Source organism: Felis catus, chromosome A1 (assembly GCF_018350175.1).
Source record: "Felis catus isolate Fca126 chromosome A1, F.catus_Fca126_mat1.0, whole genome shotgun sequence".
Lineage (NCBI taxonomy): Eukaryota > Metazoa > Chordata > Mammalia > Carnivora > Felidae > Felis > Felis catus.
Genome location: NC_058368.1, coordinates 158,525,510 through 158,550,547, shown reverse-complemented (window position 1 = coordinate 158,550,547; position 25,038 = coordinate 158,525,510). Strand labels below are relative to the sequence as shown.

At 36.6% G+C, this 25,038-nt stretch overlaps 1 protein-coding gene across 4 annotated transcripts in view; it reads right to left on the bottom strand.

Moving 5' to 3' along the window:
* Positions 1-25,038, bottom strand: part of LNPEP (leucyl and cystinyl aminopeptidase) — a 100,456-nt gene that overhangs the window by 45,192 nt on the left and 30,226 nt on the right. For all 4 annotated transcript variants that reach the window (XM_003981162.6, XM_019837388.3, XM_045033957.1 and 1 more), the window contains exons 2-4: positions 18,740-19,580; positions 13,522-13,660; positions 11,630-11,761 (exon numbers count right to left, since the gene is read on the bottom strand). In XM_003981162.6, coding sequence (XP_003981211.2) covers positions 11,630-11,761; positions 13,522-13,660; positions 18,740-19,580 — 1,112 coding nt within the window. The remainder of the gene's footprint in view (positions 1-11,629; positions 11,762-13,521; positions 13,661-18,739; positions 19,581-25,038) is intronic.

Here is a 25,038-nt window from a genome sequence, read left to right as displayed (position 1 = left end):
GAATTGCAAAGAGCTCTATGAGATATTACAGGACAGGAACTCTTGCTTCTAATTCTTTTCTCCCCTGGAGAATTTAGCTAGTTACTTCCACACATAGAACAATGTTCAAAAACTTACTGGTTTTGTTTCTTATTTGTTTAGGTTAACAGAACATTCTCAACAGAACAGTCTCAAACTATTAATTTTATACTTATCTTCTCCATTACCTCAAGTTGTCCTTCCTTACCTATGAGCCATCAGACCAAATTATTTGAAGGACAAAACAAATTCTCATCTTTCTAGCACCTATTACAGAACCTGGCATCAAACAGACACCCATACAAAGGAGTCACATAAAGGAGTTAGTTCTAAAGTAAACACACAAGGCAGAAATTGCGCATTTGTTGAAATTACCCTGGAAAAACCTATTACAGACCAATGCATTCTCTTTTAGTAAGTATGACACAGCCAGATTTTCTTCCAACCTTGGGACTGCTTCCTTTTTTCCAGTTGTTGGCTTGTTTTCATGGATCATGTTGTATAAAAAAAATAATCATACCCACAGAATCATTCAGTGAGTTGTACACAGTAACTAAAACCAACTTAGGGATAATAGATTCATATTCACATTGCCCATTCATTCCAGGATACATGCTCACTAAAGGGGAAGGCAGAGACAATCCCCAACATTATTTAAATTTTTATTCTTGCTTTCCTTTTCTGACTAAATGCATGTTAAACACATAAGCTGCAACTAACTGTAAACATCTTGTTCAGTAAGTATCAAAAGGCAAAATTTAAGCAATTATGTTAAAAGCAATGGGTTTTAAAAAGCAATATATATTGTTTTTCAATTGATTGAAAAAATCTCCATACTCACCTGGGAATATGATATATGGGCAAGACATAGCAGAAAATAAAAATTTCAAAAAAAAAATCTGAAAAGGTGGGAAATGGAGATTTACTGAACAATTCATCACTTGGACAAAAATGCACTGATGAACTCTAACTCCAAATTAAATTTACTTCTTTCATTAAAGGACTGAAAAACTGTCAATAATTTCTAAAAGGTGAACTAGATATCAATCATAATTGTCTTAATGTAGGGCTTTAGTCTATAGAACATATCATTAATCACAAAAACATGGAGGTAACATGGCATAAAAATTAAATGTAACACAAAAAATTTTTTAAGTAAACAAAAAACAAAATTAAGGGTAAAGGCTCTGTAGTTAGAGTGCTGGGTTCAAATCTCTGATAGTTGTGTGACCTTGAGCAGGTTGGTTAACCTCAATTTCCTTATCTGTAAAAAGGTGATAAAAGTAGCTCCTTACCCTCCCTGGGTTCCTGTGAAAATTAAATGAGCTAAATAATATAAAGAACTTAGACTAGTGCATGGCATGATATAAATGTTCAGTACATGCTAATTACTATCAGTCCTGGGGTGCCTGGGTATCTCAGTTGATCAAGCGTCTGCCTCTTGATTTCAGCTCAGGTCATAATCTCACAGATCATGAGTTCGAGCCCCACATTGGGCTCTGTACTGACAGTGCAGAGCCTGCTTGGGACTCTCTCTCTTTCCCTCTCTCTCTGCATTTCTCCTGCACATGCTCTCTCTCTCTCAAGAATAAATAAATTAAAATATATATATATATATATATATATGTGTGTGTGTGTGTGTGTGTGTGTGTGTGTGTGTGTGTGTGTGTATATATATATATATATATATATATATATATATATATACCGTCCGATATATATATATCGTCCCAAAAGAAATAGAGCAAAATATGTGTGAGTAGAGGAGCATTTGTGGCAATAGTTACTAGAAGATAAAGCATCTAGGACTGGAGTTAGTAAATTAAAACTATGTTGATTTCTAAATAACTATGAAGAAATTTAATTCTCCCATATCAAGAGGCCACCATACCACCTGCATCCCTTGGCCTGCCAAAGGAACTACCAGCTTCTCTTGATGATGTGGGTACTTCCTGCATCTTTCCCCCTCTGAAGTCAATGTTACGGGGCGGCGGGGGCAGGGGGAAGCCTGACATATTCTTTTTATACTCTCTACCACTGTAAATAACTATACCAAGATCACTAGGAATTTGAGACAAATCCTTATTATCTCTGCCATTCTTTCCAAACATATGTATTTTTATGTTATAGTTAATTCAAACACCTAGGAGATGCTATCCCAATGGAAACACCACCCATAAACCCCCAGATTCCCTCCTTCAACATCTTTCTGCCATATATACCATTTGGCCACTCCCAAATGTGTGTGAAAGCACCTTCCCTTAGAGGAAAAGTAAAGGAAGAGCAAAAGTTCACATGAAAATGGAACCTGACCTATGGATTCCATTTCTGGAATACAATGACTAGGAAAAAGGTCATTATATTTGCTCTTTCCTTCTACTTCTTCTTCTTCCCCCCACCCCTCAAAAGAAGACATACTATGAGTTCTCACTAGAGATAAATAATCTGGTCATTACAATTATTGTCCAGCTTGTTTTAAGAGCAACAGAAGCATTAAGAAACAGAGAAAACAACCTAGTTCAACAAAAAATCAAGTGTATTGACCAGTATTCTGGGCTTGATAAGAGAACTCTAAACACTGTTAAATAGAAGTCAACTGTCACTCAGACTGTAACACTTACAAGTTAAAACTTTTCTTGCAAGATTTCTTGCTAAGACCTTGGGGAGATTTCTAAAAGACACAACTGTAAAGATCCTTGACCAAATATCAAAGAAAAGGGTTAAGACTGAAGATTTATTAAGTTTAACTTAATCTATTTCTTAATTTAGTAAAAAGAAAAACCTAGATAAAAGAAGAAAATAGAATAAAACCTCACCCCCAAAAAAGGACAACATGGCCTGCAAGATTTATAAATACAGAAAATACTAGAATTTTGATATTAAGCTTCCTGAAAAACACGAGCTTTCCTAAACAGAAAGCTTCACACACAAAAGTATAAATTCCTAAAAGAAAACAAAATGAAATAAAACAAAACAAACACACACACAAAAAAACCCACACACACATACCAGTCTCAAGTCTATTCAGAATAAATAATGAGATGGGACTTTAGGAGAATAATGTAAATTACATACAACGTCCTTGCCTGGTGAAGAGATACTTGAGGTAGATGTTGTTCGTGGTAACTCATAACTAGGTCATGTTCCTGACTGAATATGAATAAATCAAAATTGTAACTTCACCTGGATAATACCATTGAAGGTTCTGTTTGAATGTTAGATAGGCATGGTATCCACATCCATCTAACCACCGCTACACTCTGATTCTACAGATTAGACCTGTCTATGGTGAAAAACAACATCAGGCAATGGCAAAAACAAAACAAAAACTTCAAGATAAACAAAGCAGAGTCTTTTAAAACCAGCCTAGAAATTTTTAGGTAATTCTGGCATTACTGAACACAGAGGGTAAGGAACACTGAAGAATAGACATAAATGATAAAAACAAATGTTCCTCTTTTTAGAAAAAACTTCAACAACATAGTAGTCTTTATCACTAAAGAGGGCTTGTTTAATAATCTACAGTCGACTGTGACATTTTTAGTTGTTTGGTGAGACGGACATTAGTAAAGCCCTACTGCCTTATTCCTGAATCTTGTGAAATAGGCCTTGTGAATCTTATGAAATGTCAAATACTACAAAACAGCATCCATCCTAAAGATTACAACATTTTAGTGTGACACAAATCTTGTGTTAGATTTCAAGCCTAAATTTCTGGCCACCGTGTATACAGAAGTTGTTTATGTCATTTGGTGTGAGCAACAGCATATTGCAGTGGACAGTACAATCCTATCACTTACTATGTAATCTTGGGCCAGTTACTTAACCTCTCTGACACACTATTTCTTCATCAACAATATGGGATTAACGCATATATTAATGCATAGCTCCATGCATGTTAGATTCTTCCCTCATCCTAATAAAAAGAGAGAAAATTAATAAAACGATTGTTTATTTGTATAACATTAATTTTTCCAAAATGCATTTTGAAATACGTGGGTGTTAGGTAGCATTAAAAGTTGTATTTTAGGGGTGCCTGGGTAGCTCAGTCGGTTTAGCGTCCGACTTCAGCTCAGGTCATGATCCCGTGGTTTGTGAGTCCGAGTCCCGAGCTGGGCTCTGTGCTGACAGCTCGGAGCCTGGAGCCTGCTTCAGATTCTGTGTCTCCCTCTCTCTCTGCCCCTCCCCCACTTGTGCTCTGCCTCTGTCTATCAAAAATAAATAAAATGTAAAAAAAGATTTTTTTAACTTATATTTTATATTTACAGACATGAAAGAAAGTTCAAAATATGTTTGCAAATGGATAAAAAAGAGTGTAATTTGTATGTGTGTGTGTGTGTGTGTGTGTATTACTATCTACCAGGTACTAAATGCTTTACAAAAAGTTTACAGTTGAATCCTTGAGAGGGCAGGCTAATATAGGCGAGACAGTACTAAATTTGTAGAAGGTAAGGTTTAGACAGGATTACAGAGTAATCTGCCCAAGAGTACATTCTAGTAAGCTGTAGAAGTGGGACTCCAGAGTCCATGTTTAACCATGCTGCTTCCTAATACATGTAAATTAAAAGAAAAAGAAAAAAACAGCCACCCCAAATTCCTCTCTCTCAATCTCAGTCTCAATCAATCTCTTTCCCTCTCTCTCCCTTTTCCCCATCCTCCTCTCTTTATGTGAGAATTAAGTTATAAACCTGAGCATTTAAGCAGTGAATAATTCAGCTTGGCTATACAGAAGAATCCATACTGGAGCAATTAGAAATACAGATGGATTTGTAAGGGCATCCCGAATATCACACTGATGAACTTGAATGTAATCCTATAGGCAGGAAGAAGGAGGGAGAGCGGGAGGGGCACAGGGGAAAGAAAAAGCCAAGACTGGATACATTTTGGGATACAATAAAAAGTGCTGGGGGTTTTATATCAAAGAGTGTGATAACTACAACAGAGATGTAATTCAAGTGCTATGAAAGATCGCAGAGGGAATGATTAATCCCAGCTGGGGAAAGAATGAGCTGCTTCAAGGAGAGGATGGTAGTCAGCTGGGTCTTGAAGCAAATCTGACTCTCCTAGATTGAGCCTTTTAGATTTATCCAGGCTGCAACATGTGAATCAACGGCTAAATCTGTGGTGCAACACTTGAAGAAAATTAATTGAATTTTATCAAATTTAAACCACTCTCAATATCCTTTTCAACGGACTCTGAAAAATTTTTTGGTTTAGACCTGAAAAAAACCTCTTTCAAGCCAAAGGTAAGTAAATTATTTGAGCACTTAGTCACTATGTAGACTACACTTACCCTTGGACATTTAAACCTCATCAATAGTTGTCCATTCTTTACTGTTGAGCATAATGGCATATAGTATTATTGTTGGTGAAAAGCCAGATAATCCTTATCTCTGCCTTTGCCTCTAAGCATTATGGAGGAGACATGATAATCTTTTGTAACAAAAGGAGTATATCCTTTTTAATTAGCAAAATCTATACTGTGATCAAAATAAAGCTCTTCAGTCTAGAAAGGTAAACCAAATCCTACTGAACCTGTTCAATGGGCATAAAATATTCCCTGGGGTGATCAAAATAAGGAAGAATAAATAAATAATTATATTTCTATCATGGAAGAATAATCCCTTTTAGCTTCTTGAAAAAGACTCTTTTCTCCTATATTGTTTGCTATATGAAAGTATTTGCTAACTAGGTCTTTACTGTGAAACCCAAGCATAAAATCTAAACAAATAAACACTTATATACATGGACTAATGACAAAGAAAAGCAGAGGATCATAATTAGAATAAATTTTTATGAATTACAGATACACAAGACCCTTAAACAATCTTACTCAATAAGATGAAGAAAACTCAATCTAGACTTGCTTTTTAAAAAGGAAGACTAAATTAATTCTAAAACATGAAATTTTTCTTCTAACTACATTTTTACACTATCTCTTTAGTATTCATAATGTTTTAGATTTAGTGTGGCCCAATAAAATTTTCTGAATTGATGAGAATATTCAGTATCTGTAAAATCCAGTATGGTAACCACTAGCTGTAAGAACACCAAAAATGGTTACTGGGACTGAGAAAGTGAATTTAAATTTGAATTAATTTTTTTGCAGCTTTAATAATATAATTAATATAACTGTGAAAGTTTAGGGTGTGCAATGTGTTGCTTTGATACATTTATATATTGTGAAATGATTACCACAGTAATATTAGTTAACACATCTATCATCTCACATAATTACCATTTCTTTTTTGTAGTGAGAACTTCCAAGATCCACTCTCTTAGCAGCTTTCAAACATATAATACAGTATTATTAACTACAATCACCATGCTATCCACCAGATTCCCAAACTTCTCTTAAAATTCCAAGTTTACACCCTTTGACCAACATTTCCCTATTTTGCCCAACCCTCAGATCCTGGCAACCACCATTCTAGTGTCTAAGAGTTCAGCTTTCTTAGATTCCTCATCTAAGTGAGATAATATATATAGTCTTTGTCTTTCTCTGACTTAGTCATTTCACATAATGCCCTCATGGTCCATCCATGTTGTTGCAAGTGTCAGGATTTCCTTCTTTCTCATGGCTGAATAATAATCCACAGTAATTTATACCACACCTTCTTTATCCATTCATCTTCAGACAGACACTTAGGCTGTTTCCATATTTTGACTATTATGAATAATCCTACAACTGACATGGGAGTCAGATATCTCTTTGAGATGTGGATTACATTTCCTTCAACTATATATCTATAAGTGGGATTGCTGGATCATACGGTAGTTCTATTTTTATTTTTTTGAGGAAACTTCATACTGTTTTCCACAGTGGCTTTATCACTTTATATCCCACCAAGAGTGCACAAGGTTCCCTTTTCTCCACATCTTCACCAACACTTGTTAACTCTAGTCTTTTTAATGACAGTCATTCTAACAGGTGTGGGATATCTCATTGAGGTTTTGATTTTTATTTCCCTTATGATTGGTGATGTTGAGTACCTTTTCACGTACTTGTATAGCCACTTGTATGTCTTCTTTGGGGAAATGTCTGTTCAGTTCTTCTATTTTTAAATCAGACTGCTTATATATCTTTTTGCTAATGAGTCATATGAGTTCCTTATATATATTGTGGATATTAATCCCTTAATAGATATATGATTTGCAAATACTTGCTCCCATTCTTTAGGTTGCCTTTGCATTTTTTGATTTTTTTTCTGTGCAGAAGCTCTTTAGTTTGATGTAGTCCCACTAACTAATTTTTGCATTTGTTGCTTGTACTTTTGGTGTCATATACAAGAAATCATTACCAAGACCAATGTCAAGGAGCTCCTTTCCTATCTTTTCTTCTTGGAGCCTTACAGTTTCAGACCTTACATTAAAGTGTTTAAAATGTTTAGTTAATTTTTGTGAGTGGTGTAAGATAAGCGTCCAATTTATTCTTATACATATGATTATCCAATTTTCCCAGCACCATTATAATGAAGATAATCCTTTCTCCATCACATATTCCTGGCTCCCTTGTCAAATATTAGTTGCCTATTCATGCATTTTTTTCCTCTGGGCTCATAATTCTGTTCCTTGGTCTATGTGCCTATTTTTATTCTAGCATCATACTCTCTTAATTAGTATACATACTGTTTTGATTAGTATAGCTTTGTAGTACAGTTTGAAATTTGGAAATGTCATATCTCTAGCTTTGTTGCTTCTCAAGATTGCTCTGGTTATTCAATGTCTTCTGTAGTTCCACACAAATTTTAGTATTTTTTTCTATTTCGGTGAAAAATACCATTGAAATTTTTATAGGAATTGCACTGACTCTACAAATGGCTTTTAGTATGGACATTTTAATAATATTAATATTTCTGATCCATGAACATCAGATACCTTTCCATTTATGTGTGTCTTCTTCAATTTTGTTCATCAAAATCTTATAGTTTTTACTATACGGATCTTTCACCTCCTTGGTTAAATTTATTCCTAAGCATTTTATTGTTTTTGATGCTATTGAGAATGGGATAACTTTATTTCTTTTTCAGATATTTCATTGTTAGTGTATAGTAATGCAACTGGCTTCTGTATGCTGATTTTGTATCCTGCAACTTTACTAAATTCACTGATTAGTTTTAAAAGTTTTTTGGTGGAGTCTTTAGGATTTTGTATACATAAGATCATATCATTTGCAAACAAAGACAATTTCACTTCTTCCATTCCGATTTGGATGCCTTCTATTTCTTTTTACTTGCCTAAGTGCACAAGCTAAGATTTCAAGTACTATTTTAATTAAGAGTGGTGAAAGTAGGCCCCTTTTCTTGTTCCTGATCTTAAGAGAAAGGCTTTCAATCTTTCACTGTTGAGTATGATGTTAACTGTGGACTTGTCATATATGACCTTTATTTTGTTGAAGTATGCCCTTCTATACCTAATTTGTTAGGGTTTTTTTTTTTATGTTTATTCATTTTGGGGGGGGCGGGGAGGGAAGGAGGGAGGGAGGAAGACAGGGAGAGAGAGAGAGAATGAATCCTAAACAGGCTCTGAGCTGTCAGTCAGCACAGAGCACAATGTGGGGCTCAAATTCATGACCCATGAGATCATGACCTGAGCCAAAGTCAGACACTTAATTGACTGAGCCACCTAGGGGCCCCTGTTTACAGTTTTTATCAGGAAAGTAAGTTATACTTTGTCAAATGCTTTTTTCTGTAGCTATTGAGATGATCATGTGCTATTTATCTTTCATTCTATTAATATGATGTATCACATTTACTGATTTGCATATGTTGAACCATCTTTGTATCCCAGTGATAAAGCCCTCTTGATCATGGTGTATGATCTTTTTAATGTGCTGTTGAATTCAACTTGTTAACATTTTATTAAGGATTTTATGCAGAGACATCTACTGCATCTATATTCATCAGGGACATTGGCCTATAGTTTTCTTTTCTGGTAATGTCCTTATCTGGCTTTAATAGGAGGGGAATGTGAACCTCATAAAACAAATCTGGCAGTATTCCCTCCTTTTCAATTTTTCAGAGTGCTTGAGGATTGGAATTAATTTTTCTTTAATGTTTGGTAGAATTCACCAGAGAAATCATCTGATCCTGGGCTTTCTTTGTTGGAAGGTTTTTGGTTACTGATTCTATCTCTTTACTCAATATTGATCAGATTTTTTAATGTCTTCATGATTCATTCTTGCTAGGTTGTATGTTTCTAGGAATTTATCAATTTCTTCTAGGTTACCCAATTTGTTGGCCTATAATTGTTCATAGTAGTCTCTTATGTTCCTTTATATTTCTGTGGTATCAACAGAATTGTCTCTTTCATTTCTGATTTGACTCTTATTTTTTCTTAGTCCAGCTAACGGTCTGTTATCGTTGTTTATCTTTCAAAACAAAACAAAACCCAGCTCTAGTTTCATTGATATTTTCTATTGTTTTTCCTGGTATCTTTTTTTTTTTAATTTTTAAAGTTTATTTTGGAGAGAGAGGGGGCACGAATGAAGGCGGGGTAGAGAGGGAGAGAGAATTCCAAGCAGAATCTGAGCTGTCAGTGAAGTACCCAGCACGGGCTCAAACTCAAAAACTATTACCTCATGACTTGAAATAAAACCAAGAGTTGAAGGCTTAACTCACTGAGCCGCCCAGGTGTTCCTCTCTTTTACTTATTTCTGCTCTCATCTTTGTTATTTCCTTCCTTCTGCTAACTTTGGGTTTAGTTTGTTCTTTTTCGATTTCCTTGAGGTATAAGGTCGGGTTGTTTATTTGAGATCTTTCTTTTTTCTTAATATAGGCATTTACTGCTTTAAACATCACTCTTGGAACTGCTTTTTATGCATTCTACAGGATGCATACACACCACCATATTATAGTATTAAGAGTATTCTGAATTTGGCTATATACTTACCTTTACCACTGTGCTGTGTATTTTCACATATTTTCATATTACTAAGTAGTGTCCTTTCATTTCACCTGGAAGCACTCCTTTCAGCATTTTTTAAGGGGGAAAGAACTCCCTCAACTTTTGTCTAGGAAAGTCTTTATCTCTCCTTCATTTCTGTAGGAAAACCTTGTCAGGCAAGAGTATTTTTTGATTGGCAGTTGTTTCTTTCAGCACTTTAATTCATCTGACTCCCTTCTGGTTGCTAAGGTTTCTGCTGAGAAATCCACTGACAGACTTATCCCTTGTAAGTTACAAACTTCTTTCCTTTTGCTGCTTTTAAGATTCTCTGATTTTTGACAGTTTTATTATAACATGTCTCAGAAGAAACCTCTTCAAGCTGTTTGTTCAGTAACTTGTGAGTTTCATGAACTTGATTATTCAAATTTCTCCCCACATTTGGGTAGCTGTCAGCCGTTACTTCTTTGAATAAGCTTTCTGCCCCTTTCTTCCTCTGTTCTTCTTCTGGAACTCCAGTAATTCACAAATTGTTTCTTTGATGGTGTCCCATAAATCACATAGGCTTGCTTCATTCTTTTCTTACATTTTTATTTGTTCTCTGGATGGATAATACCAACTTTCCTGTCTTCTAACTCACAAATTCTTCGCCTGCTTGATCCATTCTGATGTTGATGTTCTTTAGTGCTCTTTTTTTTTTCATTCCATTCATTGCATTTTTCAGCCCCTGAATTTGTTTAGTTTCTTTTTATGATTTCTTTGTTAAAACTTCTCATTTTGTTCATGTATTGTTTCTTGATTCCACTGAATTGTCTTTTTGTGTTTTCTTGTAGTTCATTAAGTTTCCTTAAAACAGTTATTTTGAGTTCTTTAATGGGAAAATTGCAGATCTCCATGTCTTTGAGATTGTTTACTGGAAGATGTTTGTGATCCTTTGGTGTTGTCATATTTTCTGGACTTTTCATGTTCTTTGAAGTTTTGTGTTAATGTCTTCACATTTGACATGGCAGTCACCTCCTCCAGTCTTACCTAACTGCCCTCACTGATGCATCCAAACTTGTATTTCTTTTTTTCTCCAACAGAGTGCTGAACTTTTTGGCTAGAAATGTGGACTTCCACAAAGGCTATTTTCTCCAGGTGTTACTGTCTAAGACAGTATTTTCAGGTGCTCCCACACCATAGCCAAGAGGGCTAGAGATGTTTCACAGGGCCCACAGCCAGGACCAAGGTCTGTATGCCTAGCACCTGGTGCATAGGTGCAAAAGAGGCCTCCCAGATCATTTGGCATTCAGTGCTGGATCCCACAGCTTCCACAAAGGCATTTTTGTCCATGGCTGGATGTCAAATTATTGTTGCTGGCTTGGGAGGACATGAATGAGGGATACCTTATTCAACCATGATGCTGTCATCTAATTTTAATTAATTTAAATGTTAAAAACCACATAAAGCCAATAACCACCATATTGTACAGCACAGTTATAGAATCTTTGTTATACATATATTGTCTTACTGGAATTCTCTTTTAGAAACATAATTAAAGAAAACTTGAATATTATTGACTTTTAGGTATTCAATTAACAAAACTAAATATAAGCAAAAAGTAACATTTCTGGCATAAAATGTCAGAGTTGTGATCCAAAAGCTTGTTTTCCATTTCCAGAAATCATCAAAGAATTCTTTTTAACCTCTTATGAAACAGGCTTTTGAGACAATTACCAAAACAACATACCAGGGTTCCATTTACGTCCTGACTCAGGTTCTTCATCTCCCCAACAATGAATGCAACCAGGTAAGTGCTCATTTTCACACTCTCAGAAAACTCATCCTGAACAAGTCCATCTTCCATAATGATTGATGAATTCTACAAGCAATGGGAAAAGATAACAGTTCTGTAATTATGGTAATAAATGACTTAACAAACTAAGAAATTAAAAATTCAAATACGAAATGAGTAGTGAAGATGTTGACATATTTTAATTTCTCAGCATAAGAGAACATGACTCTTTCTCCAAACAGAGAATGACCCTTACTCTCATTCTGTTCTATCATCGCTTATCATGAAAATATACTGAGTAGGGGTGCCTGGGTAGTTCAGTTTGTTGAGCGTCCAACTCTTGATCTCACCTCAGGTCATGACCTTAGGGTTGTGGGATAGAGCCCTGTGTCAGGCTTGGCAGTAAGTGTGGAGCCTGCTTAAGATTCTCTCTCTCCCTCTCTCTCTCCCTCCCTCTCTCTGGCTCTCTCCCCTGCTTGCTCTCTCTCTCTCTCTCTCTCTAAAAGAAAAAAGAAAAAAATACACTGAATACAGTAAAAATCTTTAAGGAATTTTTAGTTTCAAAAGATGGTTTTAAATAAACATAACTTAGAGAAGGTAAATAACAGTGGTTCTGTTTCTTCCTTTTAAAATACCACCAAAACCAAAATCCTTCCTTATGACATAGGAGCGTTCCACTCTACTGCTACAAACACAGAAGAAGGAGCTACAGTTAGAATATTCCTCTGAAAGACCTGAAACAGCTTTTAAAGTACCATGTTGGGGTGCCCTGGGTGGCTCAGTTGGTTGAGCGTCCAACTTTGGCTCAGGTCATGATCTCACGGTTTGTGAGATCATGACATGATTGGGATCTGTGCTGGCAGCTCAGAGACTGGAGCCTGCTTCGGATTCTGTGTCTCCCTCTGCCCCTCTCTCTCTGCCCCTCCCCCACTCATGCTCTGTCTCTGTCTCAAAAATAAACATTAAAAAAAAATTTAAAGTACCATGGTGATGACCCCAAGAAGGCTTAGTGGGATCAAAGGTGGTAAGTCACTATGCAGTATGTAGTAGACACAAGATTAGAGAAGCCTTCCAAGATTTTCTGACCATGAATTAAGGCATCTCACCTCCTTTAGAGGAAGATTAAGGTGAAGAGTAGGGCTAGGACTGGAACTGCTGAAGTGATGTCCCTATTGAAGGACAGATCACATCCTCGCCTGCCTACAAAGGTTGACTCCACAGTCTGTTAGACGTAGCTACTCCTCTCCCCTAGCCACATGGGTTCTGAGAGGCTCCCATCAGATTCCACATGGCCACTCAGGTGTCATGAAAAAAAAAAAAAAACCCTAAGTTCTGTCTAGCATAAAAACAATTCTGCTTGGTTTTGTCCCCATTGCCTCCCACACAGAATTTACATCCAAGAAAGAGGTTCACGTTCTTGTTAAGCCTCCACGTTAGAATACTGATTTTTCAATAACCAATAAAACACCAAGGTCAATGATTCAACATTATCATGCACCACTATTTAGAACAGCAAATTCATCAAGTCTCAGAAAACATCACTGTGATTTTTAGTACTAGTTCATATAGTATTAGTATTTGCATACCTTTCATATACAGCACATACTTCATATTTCCTGCCCACACATTGCATATCGAGCAGGCCTTACTCTTTCTTCAAGTGCTCCTTGAGCTGACTTCTCTATTAATTCTAACATATATTTTAACTTCTATTTAAGCATTTTAAGAAAGGATAAGAATATACATGATTTGACTCATTCTCAACAGTATCACAAAGAGGAATTCAAATATTTATAACAAAGAAAGAGACCCACTCAAAGGTTTTACATTAAGGAACAGAACAGTACCTTAGGCATATTTGATAAAGCAGTATATTGCTCATCCCTTATGATCCTGATGATAAATGTGGCTTTAAATCCTGGTTCATCAAAACAAGGAAAAGCAGATCTTGCTGCCAGGGGTTCAAACTGAGTTGCTGCAAAGTACCTAAAACAAATGCAAATTCATCCAATAGTTATTGAGCACCTACTATTCAAGGTATCCTGCCAAGTACTAGTGATACTAAAATAAACATGGTATAATCCCAGTCATCAAAGGATCTGCAATCAACTGGGAGAGACCTAGGTTATATGATGAACAGAAACCTGCAGGCTGCAAATCATGTCATTAATATTGAAAACAAAGCAGTGGAAATAAAGGATAGGAAACAAATTCTGACTGGCAGTTGAGATACTATATGGAAACTGGTGACAAACTTTTGAAGAGAATTTTAAAAAATGAAGAATATTCGAAAAGGTAGAGAAGCAAAGAAAGTATACTCTAGAAAGAGTGGAAAGCACAAGGAAAGACAGTGATGGATACTCAGGGACAGGAGGTGGCTGTCCAAGATGGCTGGAGATGAAGCCACAAAGGTAGCCTACAGCTGGTCTTAAAAAGGTTTCAGATGGATGATCACTATGAAGGGTGGTCATTAATTGCCATTAATCACCCGTACAGACCCTGGCTTCACAACATTAAACCTTAAACTTACTACTTAAACTTTCATGAAGACTAAAAAAACTAGCTACTCTGTAGTATATTTGTTTCCTTCAAGCTTTTCAGAAATGAATAAAAAAAACTTCCTCCCTCTCCTACAGAACAGCAACAACATTTGAGAATTTAACTCATATGGAAGTCTTACATTAAAAGTTGGGAGAGGGTGCCTGGGTGGCTCAGTCAGGTAAGCGTCTGACTCTTGATTTAGGCTCAGGTCATAACCTCACTGTTAGTGAACTTGAGTCCTGCATCTGGCTCTGCGCTGAAAGTGCAGAATCTGCTTGGGATTCTCTCTCTCTCCCTCTCTCTCTGCCCCTACCCCACTTACACATGCTCTCTTTCTCTCTCAAAATAAATAAATAAACTTTTTAAAAAACTGAGAGAAAAGCATAAAAAAAGAGGAGAAAATCAGATTTCTAGTTAAACAGAGGAATAAAACAGATCTGCATTGGGGAAATCATCCAAACATGGCCATAGAATAATCAGGGCAAGTATGGCCCTGTTGTGCGTATTTCAGGTACTGGTCAATATGGCACATATACAACCACCACCCTGGACAAGATGGCCTAGCTTGCTTAGGGCTTAGTTTCCACTTTTAAAAGACAGACAGAAAAGAGTGTGGGATTTGAAGTAAGAAGACCCAAACCCTGCACTTTACCAGCCATAGGAGTTCAGGCAAATCAGTAATACACACCTCAATTTTTTTATTTAAAAAAAAATTTTTTTTTGACATTTAGTTATTTCTGAGAGACAGAGACAGAGTGTGAGCGAGGGAGGGAGGGAGGGAGGGAGAGAGGGAGACACAGAATCCAAAGCAGGCTCAAGGCTCTGAGCTGTCAGTACAGAGCCCGATGGAAGGCTCAAACCCACAGACCACAAGATCATGATGACCTGAGCTGAAGTTGGACCCTTAACCTACTAAGCCACCCCGCGCCCTCCTTATTTATTAAATTAGGACTGAGTAGGATCCTCTGCCAAACACCTAGGGGTCTTGTTAGAATCAAATAAGACTATTCAAAATAAAAACTACTTGTATGCCACAATTGCCAACATAGATGTTTATTATAAATGCTAGACAGTCATAACTCCTCATCCACACTCAATATTGTGTTTTCCTGATAAGAATTTGCCAAAATAACTGTTTCTATCGAGTAAACTACATGAAAGATAGCAATCAACATATATGAAACAATTTAAACATGCTATGTTGCTAATATTCAATTTCTTCACTCCATTCCCCAATTCTTACCTAGTTAATAGAAAATTGTGAAAGAGGGCCACAAGGGACCAGGGGATAAAGTTTAATGATATCTATACCATTCATATAAAAAGTCTATTTAGACGATCACTTTGGATAAAAACTGGATCATAATGTTCTGAGGCAAAGACAATCTTAAGTTATTTTTGAAAGAGATGCACTATTAACTATTTTACATAAGTCTCTTTGAGAAGGCTGCTGCTTGAGGATACTTATAATCTATCTTATCTATGCTGAATACCTTGAAGCTTATTCTTTCATTAGTGACTTCCTTTGCTTTCAGAAATATTAGCTGCAGTTTGAGCACTACCTCCAGTAGTGCTGAAGACAATCATGAATTAGCCAGGCTTCACATAAGAGAATTCTAACCACTGGGAATAACAATAGGTAAATAAATGAACAATGGGTAGTGTGAACTAGGGAGGCAGTACATCATAGTGGGGTTAAGAATGGGGTTAAAATGAGTTTGAGTTTGAGTTCCCCCCTCCTACCTGATAACCATAAGATATTATTTATGCTCTGTTTTATCTGTAAAATGAATAAAATATTAATATCCACCTCTTAATGGGTTTGACAGGATAAAAGATTAAACATATAAAATGCTTCAGTTTCTAGCACTTGAGTTCTCAGTAAATATGGGCCATTATTATCACTGGAATTCAGGAAAGTGCACATGAAGCTTATTGTAGCAGGTGAGGGCTATGAGATAAAACAAGGGCCAGAGCTGGAAGAATCTTGAACTAAATCTTATCAGAAAAGAGGAAGTGTGAAGGCTCTCAAACCAAAGACCAATATGGTTAGATCTGTACTCTAGAAGTATGAGTCTAGCAGCAGTGTGGAAGATGGTGGCAAGAGGAGGGGAAAGCAGTGACAAGATTAGAAGCCAGTTAAGAAGATGCTTGAAGTGTTTAAAAAAAGGCTTTGAGACTGAAGGACAAAGAAATAAAACACATCCCTATCCTAAATTGTTTACTAGTTCTTTCAGCATCAGTTTATTATCTAGAATCTTAGGTATATCATCAACAACTTCTAGACTAAACTCCAAGGTCACTGGCCATTTCCCCTCTTAAATAACGTAGGTAAAGTTCCCTTATCACAAATACATGGTTGATATTTACATATACTCTGATTTCCCTATCAATAAGGAATATATCCCTAATTCTTTTATCTACTTATCTAATTATTCTTGTTATACTTGGTGGAGGGGGTACAAAAAATTTCTCCAACAGAACTATGCAAAACTATGCAAAATTTGGAGAAAGGCAAAAAATTGTTTTGAATTAAAGTTTTCAGACATCTTGAAAGGCATAATCTTCTCAAATTTATCTTCCATGAAGATATATAATTATGTGGGGCACTCATTTGGCTGAAGCAGTCAGGTTAACAGAAAGTATATACTTTCTGTAACAGCAGTTTTACAAACTAATTTGTTTTAATAGATTTAAAAACACTGGCTGGGGCACCTGGGTGGCTCCATCAGTTAAGTATCCAACTCTTGATTTCAGCTCTGGTCATGATCTCATGGTTTGTGAGACAGAGTCCCATGTCGGGCTCTACAATAACAGTGTGGGACATGCTTGGGATTCTATCTCTCCCTCTCTCTGCCCCTCCCCAGCTCACACTTTCTCTCTCTCTCCTCTGTCTCAAAAATAAATACATAAACATTTTAAAAACACTTGTTAAAAGCATTCTATTTTTTATTTTTAAGGGATTGTCTTCTCTATTTTTCTAGAATTTTCCACAACTCAATCTAGCCCATGGCAAGAGTCAACAAGTGACCATACCCAAAATCAGCTTTCTTTGCCATACATTTATTCCTTCCATTATATAGTAGTAGACTCAAGGGACTCCAAGAGCAATAATGATTCAAAGAGGTGACTACTGGATTTGTCTTAAAGGTGTGTTTGCATTGTTTTTATGTATATCCTCTAATTCTTAGAGCTGATGAAGATTATAAAAGGAGAAGTAAAGCCAAGAAGCCATGGGCTGCCAGTATAATTACAAATTTGCTTTTAACGTCAGATCTCATGCAAGAGCCAGCATGCCATTTTTTAAGTAAAGGCAAAGAGAAAAAAAATATTATTTTTTAAAATTTGTTTTTAATGTTTATTTTTGTTTTTTAGACACAGAGAGAGAGCATGAACAGGGGAGGGTCAGAGAGAGAGGGAGACACAGAATCCGAAGCAGGCTCCAGGCTCTGAGCTGTCAGCACAGAGCCCGATGCAGGGCTCAAACTCACGAACTGTGAGATCATGACCGGAGCTGAAGTCGGTCACTTAACCGACTGAGCCACCCAGGCACCCCAAGAAAAAAATTATTTATCTGAATAGCTGTACAGATCTTGTTTTTTCTTTCTCCATGTAAGAAGGATCAAACAAGTTCCTTTAGATTTAAAATATTCATTTCTATTTTTCTCAATACATAAACATACATTTGCCAAATGGCCAGCATCAGTAATTCACAAACTGGTATACAAAGTAATATGAGGGAATGCGCCAGCAAAATTAAGCACATCTATTAAGGACTTTGTGTACACCAGAGAAATGGTATTATTGCTACTTATGAATAACCTGTATACAGTGCGCACTGCATCCTTCCAGAAACTCAAATTCCAGAAACATTCTATGAATACTAAGATTAAAGTGTAAAATACATAAATAGCGAGAATACTTTTAAGTCACTTTTTTTAAAACTAAATTAAGTCTGTCCTAGATTTTTTAAAATTCCATCAGAAATCCAAAATAGTGACTTTTTTTAATGAACAGCAAATATTAAGGACACTAAAAATGATATATATAAGCATACAACAGTTCTTCCTGCCCTCTTTCTCCATCTCAATAAGCGCCTCCTAAAAGTTCTGCACATTAGGAAAATAGATCTTAAAGAATTATCCATACTCTTCTTTTCTTCTTTGATTCCCACTGAGATGTTGTAAGGTGACTGAAAACTACATTCATCTAAGATACGAAAAGCTCAAAATAACTTAAGTTGTGGTGATAGAGAATGTAACTGATAAAAATCTTTATCAATTTCCTTCCATCAGCATATCCCACTCCTAACATAATATATGACATGTATGAGCATGATAGGTGCTCAAGGCTTTGACTAAAAAAGAAATAGTAGATGCTTCCAAATCACCATTCTATTTTGCACATAACCTCCTAAATTAAAAAAAAAAATTCCAGTTAACATATCTGGTATGGGCAAAGGAATCCACATTAAAGAAGTCTTCACAGAGCAAAGAAGTAGAACTATTTAAGAGGGCTACATACTTTTTCTCATTACTTTCATCTGTATAGGAGATTCCATAGAACCCACAGTAAGAAGTAGATATATTCGCTGAATACTCTATCTTTAAGGTATAATTGTGTCCTTCAAGAAGAGCTTCAGGGGCAACAATTGCAATTTGTTCATGAAATGGGTATTCCAAGACCTCAACTTGTTTTTCTTGGCTTGAAACTGCTGACATAAAGGTCACTCTTGAAATATTATGGCCTGTACTGTGAAGAACGATATTCCACGTGGCCTGAAGAGCCTGAAGTGAAATTGTCACAGAACCCCTGAATGTCATCGAGGTTAGGTTTGGGTGTAGGTTAAGTTCATAGCGAAGTGGCATAATGGCGGTGGGAAGCCTGACTTGTGCCCACGGAAACAACTTTCCATTTGTTGCAACTGGCTGAATTAGTCCCATTGATTGGTTTTTTTTATGGCAGCCTTCTTTGGTAAAAGTACATCTGGGTAGTAAATAAATCACCATGATTATAGAAACGGCAACCACAATAAGAAAAACACAGATAGCCATGGTCCTCGCAGAGGGTACGGAACAAGTCCCATCTGGGCTCGGCCTGTAGCCAGTTGCACTGTTCCGAAGGCCTGAGCTTCTGTTCATGAAGGACATGCCCAGCAGTTTTGCAGATGACTCATAATCCTCTTCGTCCTCATCCATCTCATGCTCACCAAGACCCCGCACCAGCAGTCTTGAACCCCGGGGCTCATATTCCACCTCATCAGGCTCTAGAGGATGTAAACAGGGCTCTTTGGCTAAATCCACCACATCTGGTTCTTCCTCAAACATGCTGTTTTCAATCATATTCCTGGGGAGCTGAAGCAGATCTAAACAACCAAAACACAAGGACAAGGCAGAGTTAGAAAAAAAAAAAATCTCATAATAAAATGCCTACAAGCAAAACCACATTTAATCTAAGAATTCTTTTAACACTAAGGCTTATTTCCATCATGGAGCTACTGAATTAAATAAGATGCTTATAATTTTCTTTTATCATCCATTAGAAACTTAAGCATAAATAAAAGTATACCACAGTCATGAAATAAGAAAGCTAAATAAGCAGGCTAGCAACAAAAAAAGGCAGCTGAGACTAAATACTAATTTCCCGGGGCACCTGGGTGGGTCAGTTGGTTAAGTGCCCAACTCTTGATTTCAGCTCATAGTCCCTGAGGTCAAGTCCCATGTCCAGCTGTGTGCTGACAGTGTGGAGCCACTTGGGTTTCCCGCCCCCCCCCCCCCGCCCCTGCCCCATTCACACCCATGCTCTATCTCTCAAAATAAATCAACTTTAAAAAAAATTTTCTTTGAATAAAACTTTTGATTACATTCTAGGTGTGGGTTTAGCAAGCTGCCATTTTTCCACCTCCTGTGAATGACCTCGAAATGGAAGAAGAGTGATTATATAACATACCGCGTTAGGAATTTAATCTCTTAAACGTCAGATAGTGCCCCTACTTCTCATGACAAAGTTTTGTTTTGTTCTGATAGTTGTGTTTGGGCGTCATCTACTTCATTATCAGAGCAAATATTGCTATAATTGAACTTAATTTTTTTTAACTCTTAATGAACTCTTAATGGTTAGAAATTTTCTGTGGTAGTTTTTAGTCCTAGCACATGCTGAAGAGTAGTTGCTTAATTTGCTTTTTCAAAATGTCTAAAAGGCTTTTACTGACTTTGGTTTTTTTTTTTTAACCTTATAAGAGAAAAGTATGTTGTCTTAGCATTTGCCCATGTGTTTTGTTCTGTGTGAGATGTGATGTAGACAACAATGAGGTCTGCACAGTATGGTTTTATTTAATTAATTTCTAAGCTAATTCTAGGTATAATCTCAGTTATATTTAGAGCACACCCATTCCTGAATCCATACCCCCTTACAACTTTGTTTTTTATGTGTTTTGATTCCTCAGCAAAGCCTTGTTTAAAGCCCAGGGGTATTCTACTGTGTAACCATTTTAGCATCTCCTGTTTGCATTTCATTTACTTCAAATCTTTTGATAGGGATTGTCAGACATCTGCCAAATCCAAATAAGTTACTTTTATTATTTATCACCCATGAAGATTAATACTTGTGTAGAATTTTAATCTTTTAGAAATGGAATACATCACCTCCTCTGGTATAATTTACTGGACATTGGTGGCAGACTTTTGCATATGTGTACAGTATCAAGTTAAATACACCAAGCCAGGGGAAATCACTCTTGTTAATAGGTAACCCATGAAGACTGTACTTCAAGCCCATTTAAGAAAATGTTGCTTTGGATTCTTTCGTCAGTACTTCGATCTTAACCTTAAATTGTATACAATGTAACATGATTACTCATTGCTCTAATGGGATGTTATTTGTATAGGAAGAAGGAATCCTATAGAAACTGGAAATTTTCTAAAACCTCTTAAATTCACATATACATGCTATCTATAAGCGAAAAACAAAGAATGTCCTAGTTGAAATTTTTCAGTTTTAAATAATGTAGGCCCATGTGGTAATAATCTAAGAAAACTGAAGACATTTCTTTTCATTAGATACCATGAACTGGTGCTCTTCTATGTTGTCTGTGAATCAGTGTCAATCCACAAACTGTTATCTACCTGTGACAGGATACATGTGGATAACTAATATTTTAAAAGTTTTATAGCAATCTGGGGCGCCTGGGTCGTTCAGTCAGTTGAGCGTCCGACTTTGGTTTAGGTCATGATCTTGTGGTTTGTGAGTTCGAGCCCCGCGTCAGGCTTTGTGCTGACAGCTCAGAGCCTGGAGCCTACTTCGGATTTTGTGTCTCCCTCTCTCTCTGACCCTCCCCTCCCTCTCCTCTCCTCCTCTGTCTCTCTATATTAAAAATAAATAAATGTTAAAAAAAAGTTTTATAGCAATCTGTCAATAATTTTATGTCTGCCAAATGTAATCATTTAAAAAATGCAGCTTATAATTTGCATGTCTTTTTTAATGATGTCTTTCATCATTAAAAAATGATTCATTTTTTAAATGCTACAAAATTTATGCAACAGGTTAAAAATTAAAAAACAAAAAACCTTGATTCTTCGGCTCACATAACTTGGGAAGCAATGCCTTGACAATGGGAAGCAATGTAACTGTAATAGCAATCCAGGTCGATATGAAGTTCTCAATTATGACAGCAGCAGAAGTAAAAAGGAGGGAATGATTACACGTCATGTTAAAAAAAAGAGAATACCAAGGAATTGATGCTCCCTTGGGCCAGACAGTTCTGTAAGATGGACTGACAGGAGGAAGTCAATGTCAATTCCCAATATACATTCTGGCTTGGATAACTGGAAGAAAGAATGCCTTTCACGGAGACTGATAATATAGGTTTCCAAATTCTCTCTCTTGGTGTTCATTTTTTTTTTGGGGGGGGGTGGGGGGCGGTGTAGTGAGAACAGTTATAGGATGGCATTTGGTATGGGATACGATGTATTTAATACATCTGTCAGCCGGATGGAGATGTTTGATTAATGGCATATTATAAACACCTAATTTTAGAAAGAACTTCAAGTCCTGCCTCTTCCACTGACTGCTTGATCTCAAATGGGTTACAAATATCCCTTAGCTTCAATTCCTCACCCATAAATGTGAAAAACATTACTATTTTCCAGGCCTGTTATGAGGACTATGTTATATGGATCTGGTCTCAAAACAGGGATTTATGGGGAAGATTCAGATTTCAGAATCACCTCCATATACATAATGAAAACCGTGCAGATGAGTGAGACTACTGAGAGGGAGGGAGGTAAGAGTCAGAGAGTATGAGCATTGAAGAGGTGGGCAGAGGAAGAGGGGCAAAAGAGGAGAGTAAGAAGGAATTTACTAGAGGTAAGAAAATTAGGACAGTAGTATCCCAAAAAACAAAGGAAGTTTTCATGAAGGAAGTGGTCAGCATTAACTGTCTTTGAAACATCAAGTAAAATGAGGCCTAGAGAGGTTATGAGATTTGGCAACTAGGGAACCAGCAACTTTCATAAAGCACCTTCAATGGAATAGTGGAAATGGAAGCCTAACAGCCCAAAGAATGGAAAATCTACATGGGAAGTCAAGGGCTGCAGACTATTCTTTCAAGGTACACAGTTGTGTATCAAGAAAAAAGACATAGGGTCAAACTAAAAGATAATATGGCACAGAGAAAAGTCCTTTTGTTTTTTTGTTTGTTCGTTTGTCTGTGTTTAAGATGGGAATAACTTAAGCATGAAGGAAAAGTAAAGAATGACAAAACGTGCAGGTGGAGGAGTAGATGAGAGGAAATGTTAGAATAACATCCCACAGGGATGGGAAGATACCACAAAAACTCCAGGAGAGAGATTAACCTGGGTGAGAACTAGGCACTTCTCCTCTGAACCTGGGAGACAGAAGGTGAAGACAGAGAAGAAGCATGTACAAGAGCATGGAAAACTGAGGATGTGAACAGCAGAGAGCCTCCATGTTCTCTGTGACAGAGGAATCAAGGCCATCTGCCCGAAGGCAGTTGTGGGGAAGGATAGGTGGCTTACGGAGGAAAATAAAGTACAAAAGCTTAGGCAGAGGACCAGGGAAAGTTGACCCATGGAAAGGTTATGGCTGAGAAGGTCAGTAAGTGCAGTAGAACTTCTCATACTACCAGTCTCCATAAATGCCTTTTAGCAGTACTCACCAGCCCAAGTCTAAAAGAAAAAAACAACAACAACAAAAAAAAAAAAAACAAAAAAAACCCATGTATGTGTATTTTACCACAATTTAAAATGGAAAATATAAATGGAAAATATTTTTAAAGAGTAGAGACAGCAGATGGGTTAATCCAGGGTTAAATATGTAGAGAGGATGTGGTAAGAAGCTACAAGGAAAATGCATAGAAGGTGCTGGCAAGAGAGAAAATGATTAAATGAGGGGTTCAATTTAGAAAACACCAGAAAAAGTAAAGCTATGGCAAACAACATGGTGAGCAACTTGAATTAAAACAAGAAAACTTCCCACAAACTTTAATCCCTTTAAACTACCATCACATTTTCTGAGAAAATGAAATGAAATGGGGTATATTTTGAAATCAACAAGCCAAAACAAATTTAAAAGAATAGGCCTAATTTCAATAAGGCTTTTTGGGAAGATGCAAGATTGCTATATTCAATTAGGTATTATAGCAACTTGCTATATTCAAATTGGGCCTTAACAATAAAGAATTATGCTTCTTCTGAGGCCTCTCAGACATATTTAAACAGAGCTGAAAGCTCCAAGCATGAGACAACATTTATATTTTCTAGATCACTTCCAAAGGGAAACGTCATTAAATTTCTGAAGTGACGACTAATTATCAAATAACATAACTATTTCCCCAATAAGCAATCCTCGACTATCAAAAAGATATTTTATTTTTTTAAAGTTTAATACTAAAAAGGCAAGAAAACAACTAGAATTCAGAACAAGAACAGTGATTTTTCTGTACGGATCTAATCCGACAAAACATTACCTAATCCCCTGACCCCCACCACAGATGCACTCAAAGAAAACTTCTTCCTATTAATCACAATGCTCATGTTAAGTTACAAATCTAGATATATCATCTTCTCACCAGAATGTGAAGAGCAGACACTAAGAGACAAATTTTAAAGATGTTCTCAGTAGCTCCTTTCCCTGATACATCCTGTTTGCTTACACTTCAATGTATGAGCAGTGTCATAAAATATTAACACAGAAAGTCCTATATGCATTTCTACTTTTACATAGTACTGCTTCAAAACCACATTTAATTTTCCATTTGACAGGCCCAAGGTCACAACCTAGGACGCACGATCCATGTAAGGTCTTTCTTCTGTTCCCCTCTCCCTCCTTGTGTCTCTTGTGAATAGACAAGACAGCAGTGAATGGGAGACTAGGGGTGGGAGGCAGGAAGATCAGAGAGAAATGGTCAGTTCATAAGCAACATAAGCTCACTTTATTTAGTTCTAAGAGAGACTAAGATTTAATTTTCCCTTTCAAGCTATCTCTAAAGTTCATTTCAACACATATAAAAATGCTATGGGAGATTTCCACTTCCAATATGACACAGTAATTGGTACCAGACTTTTCTTCCTCTCATAAATGACTATTAAACTGGACAAAATAATGCAACTATTTTTAGCTACTGGATAAACGAGCAATACTGTGAGGCTACATTTGCTTGGCTCTCTGCCTTGGGACAATTTTCTAATTGTAGTATAGTGAGCTGGAGTCCAAGCAGAGCAGGGCTAGTGGCAGAGACAGGACACTAGAGAGGATGGAAATGCACAGAGTGAGGACCACAGAAGTTTGTACAGGGGTTCCCTGAG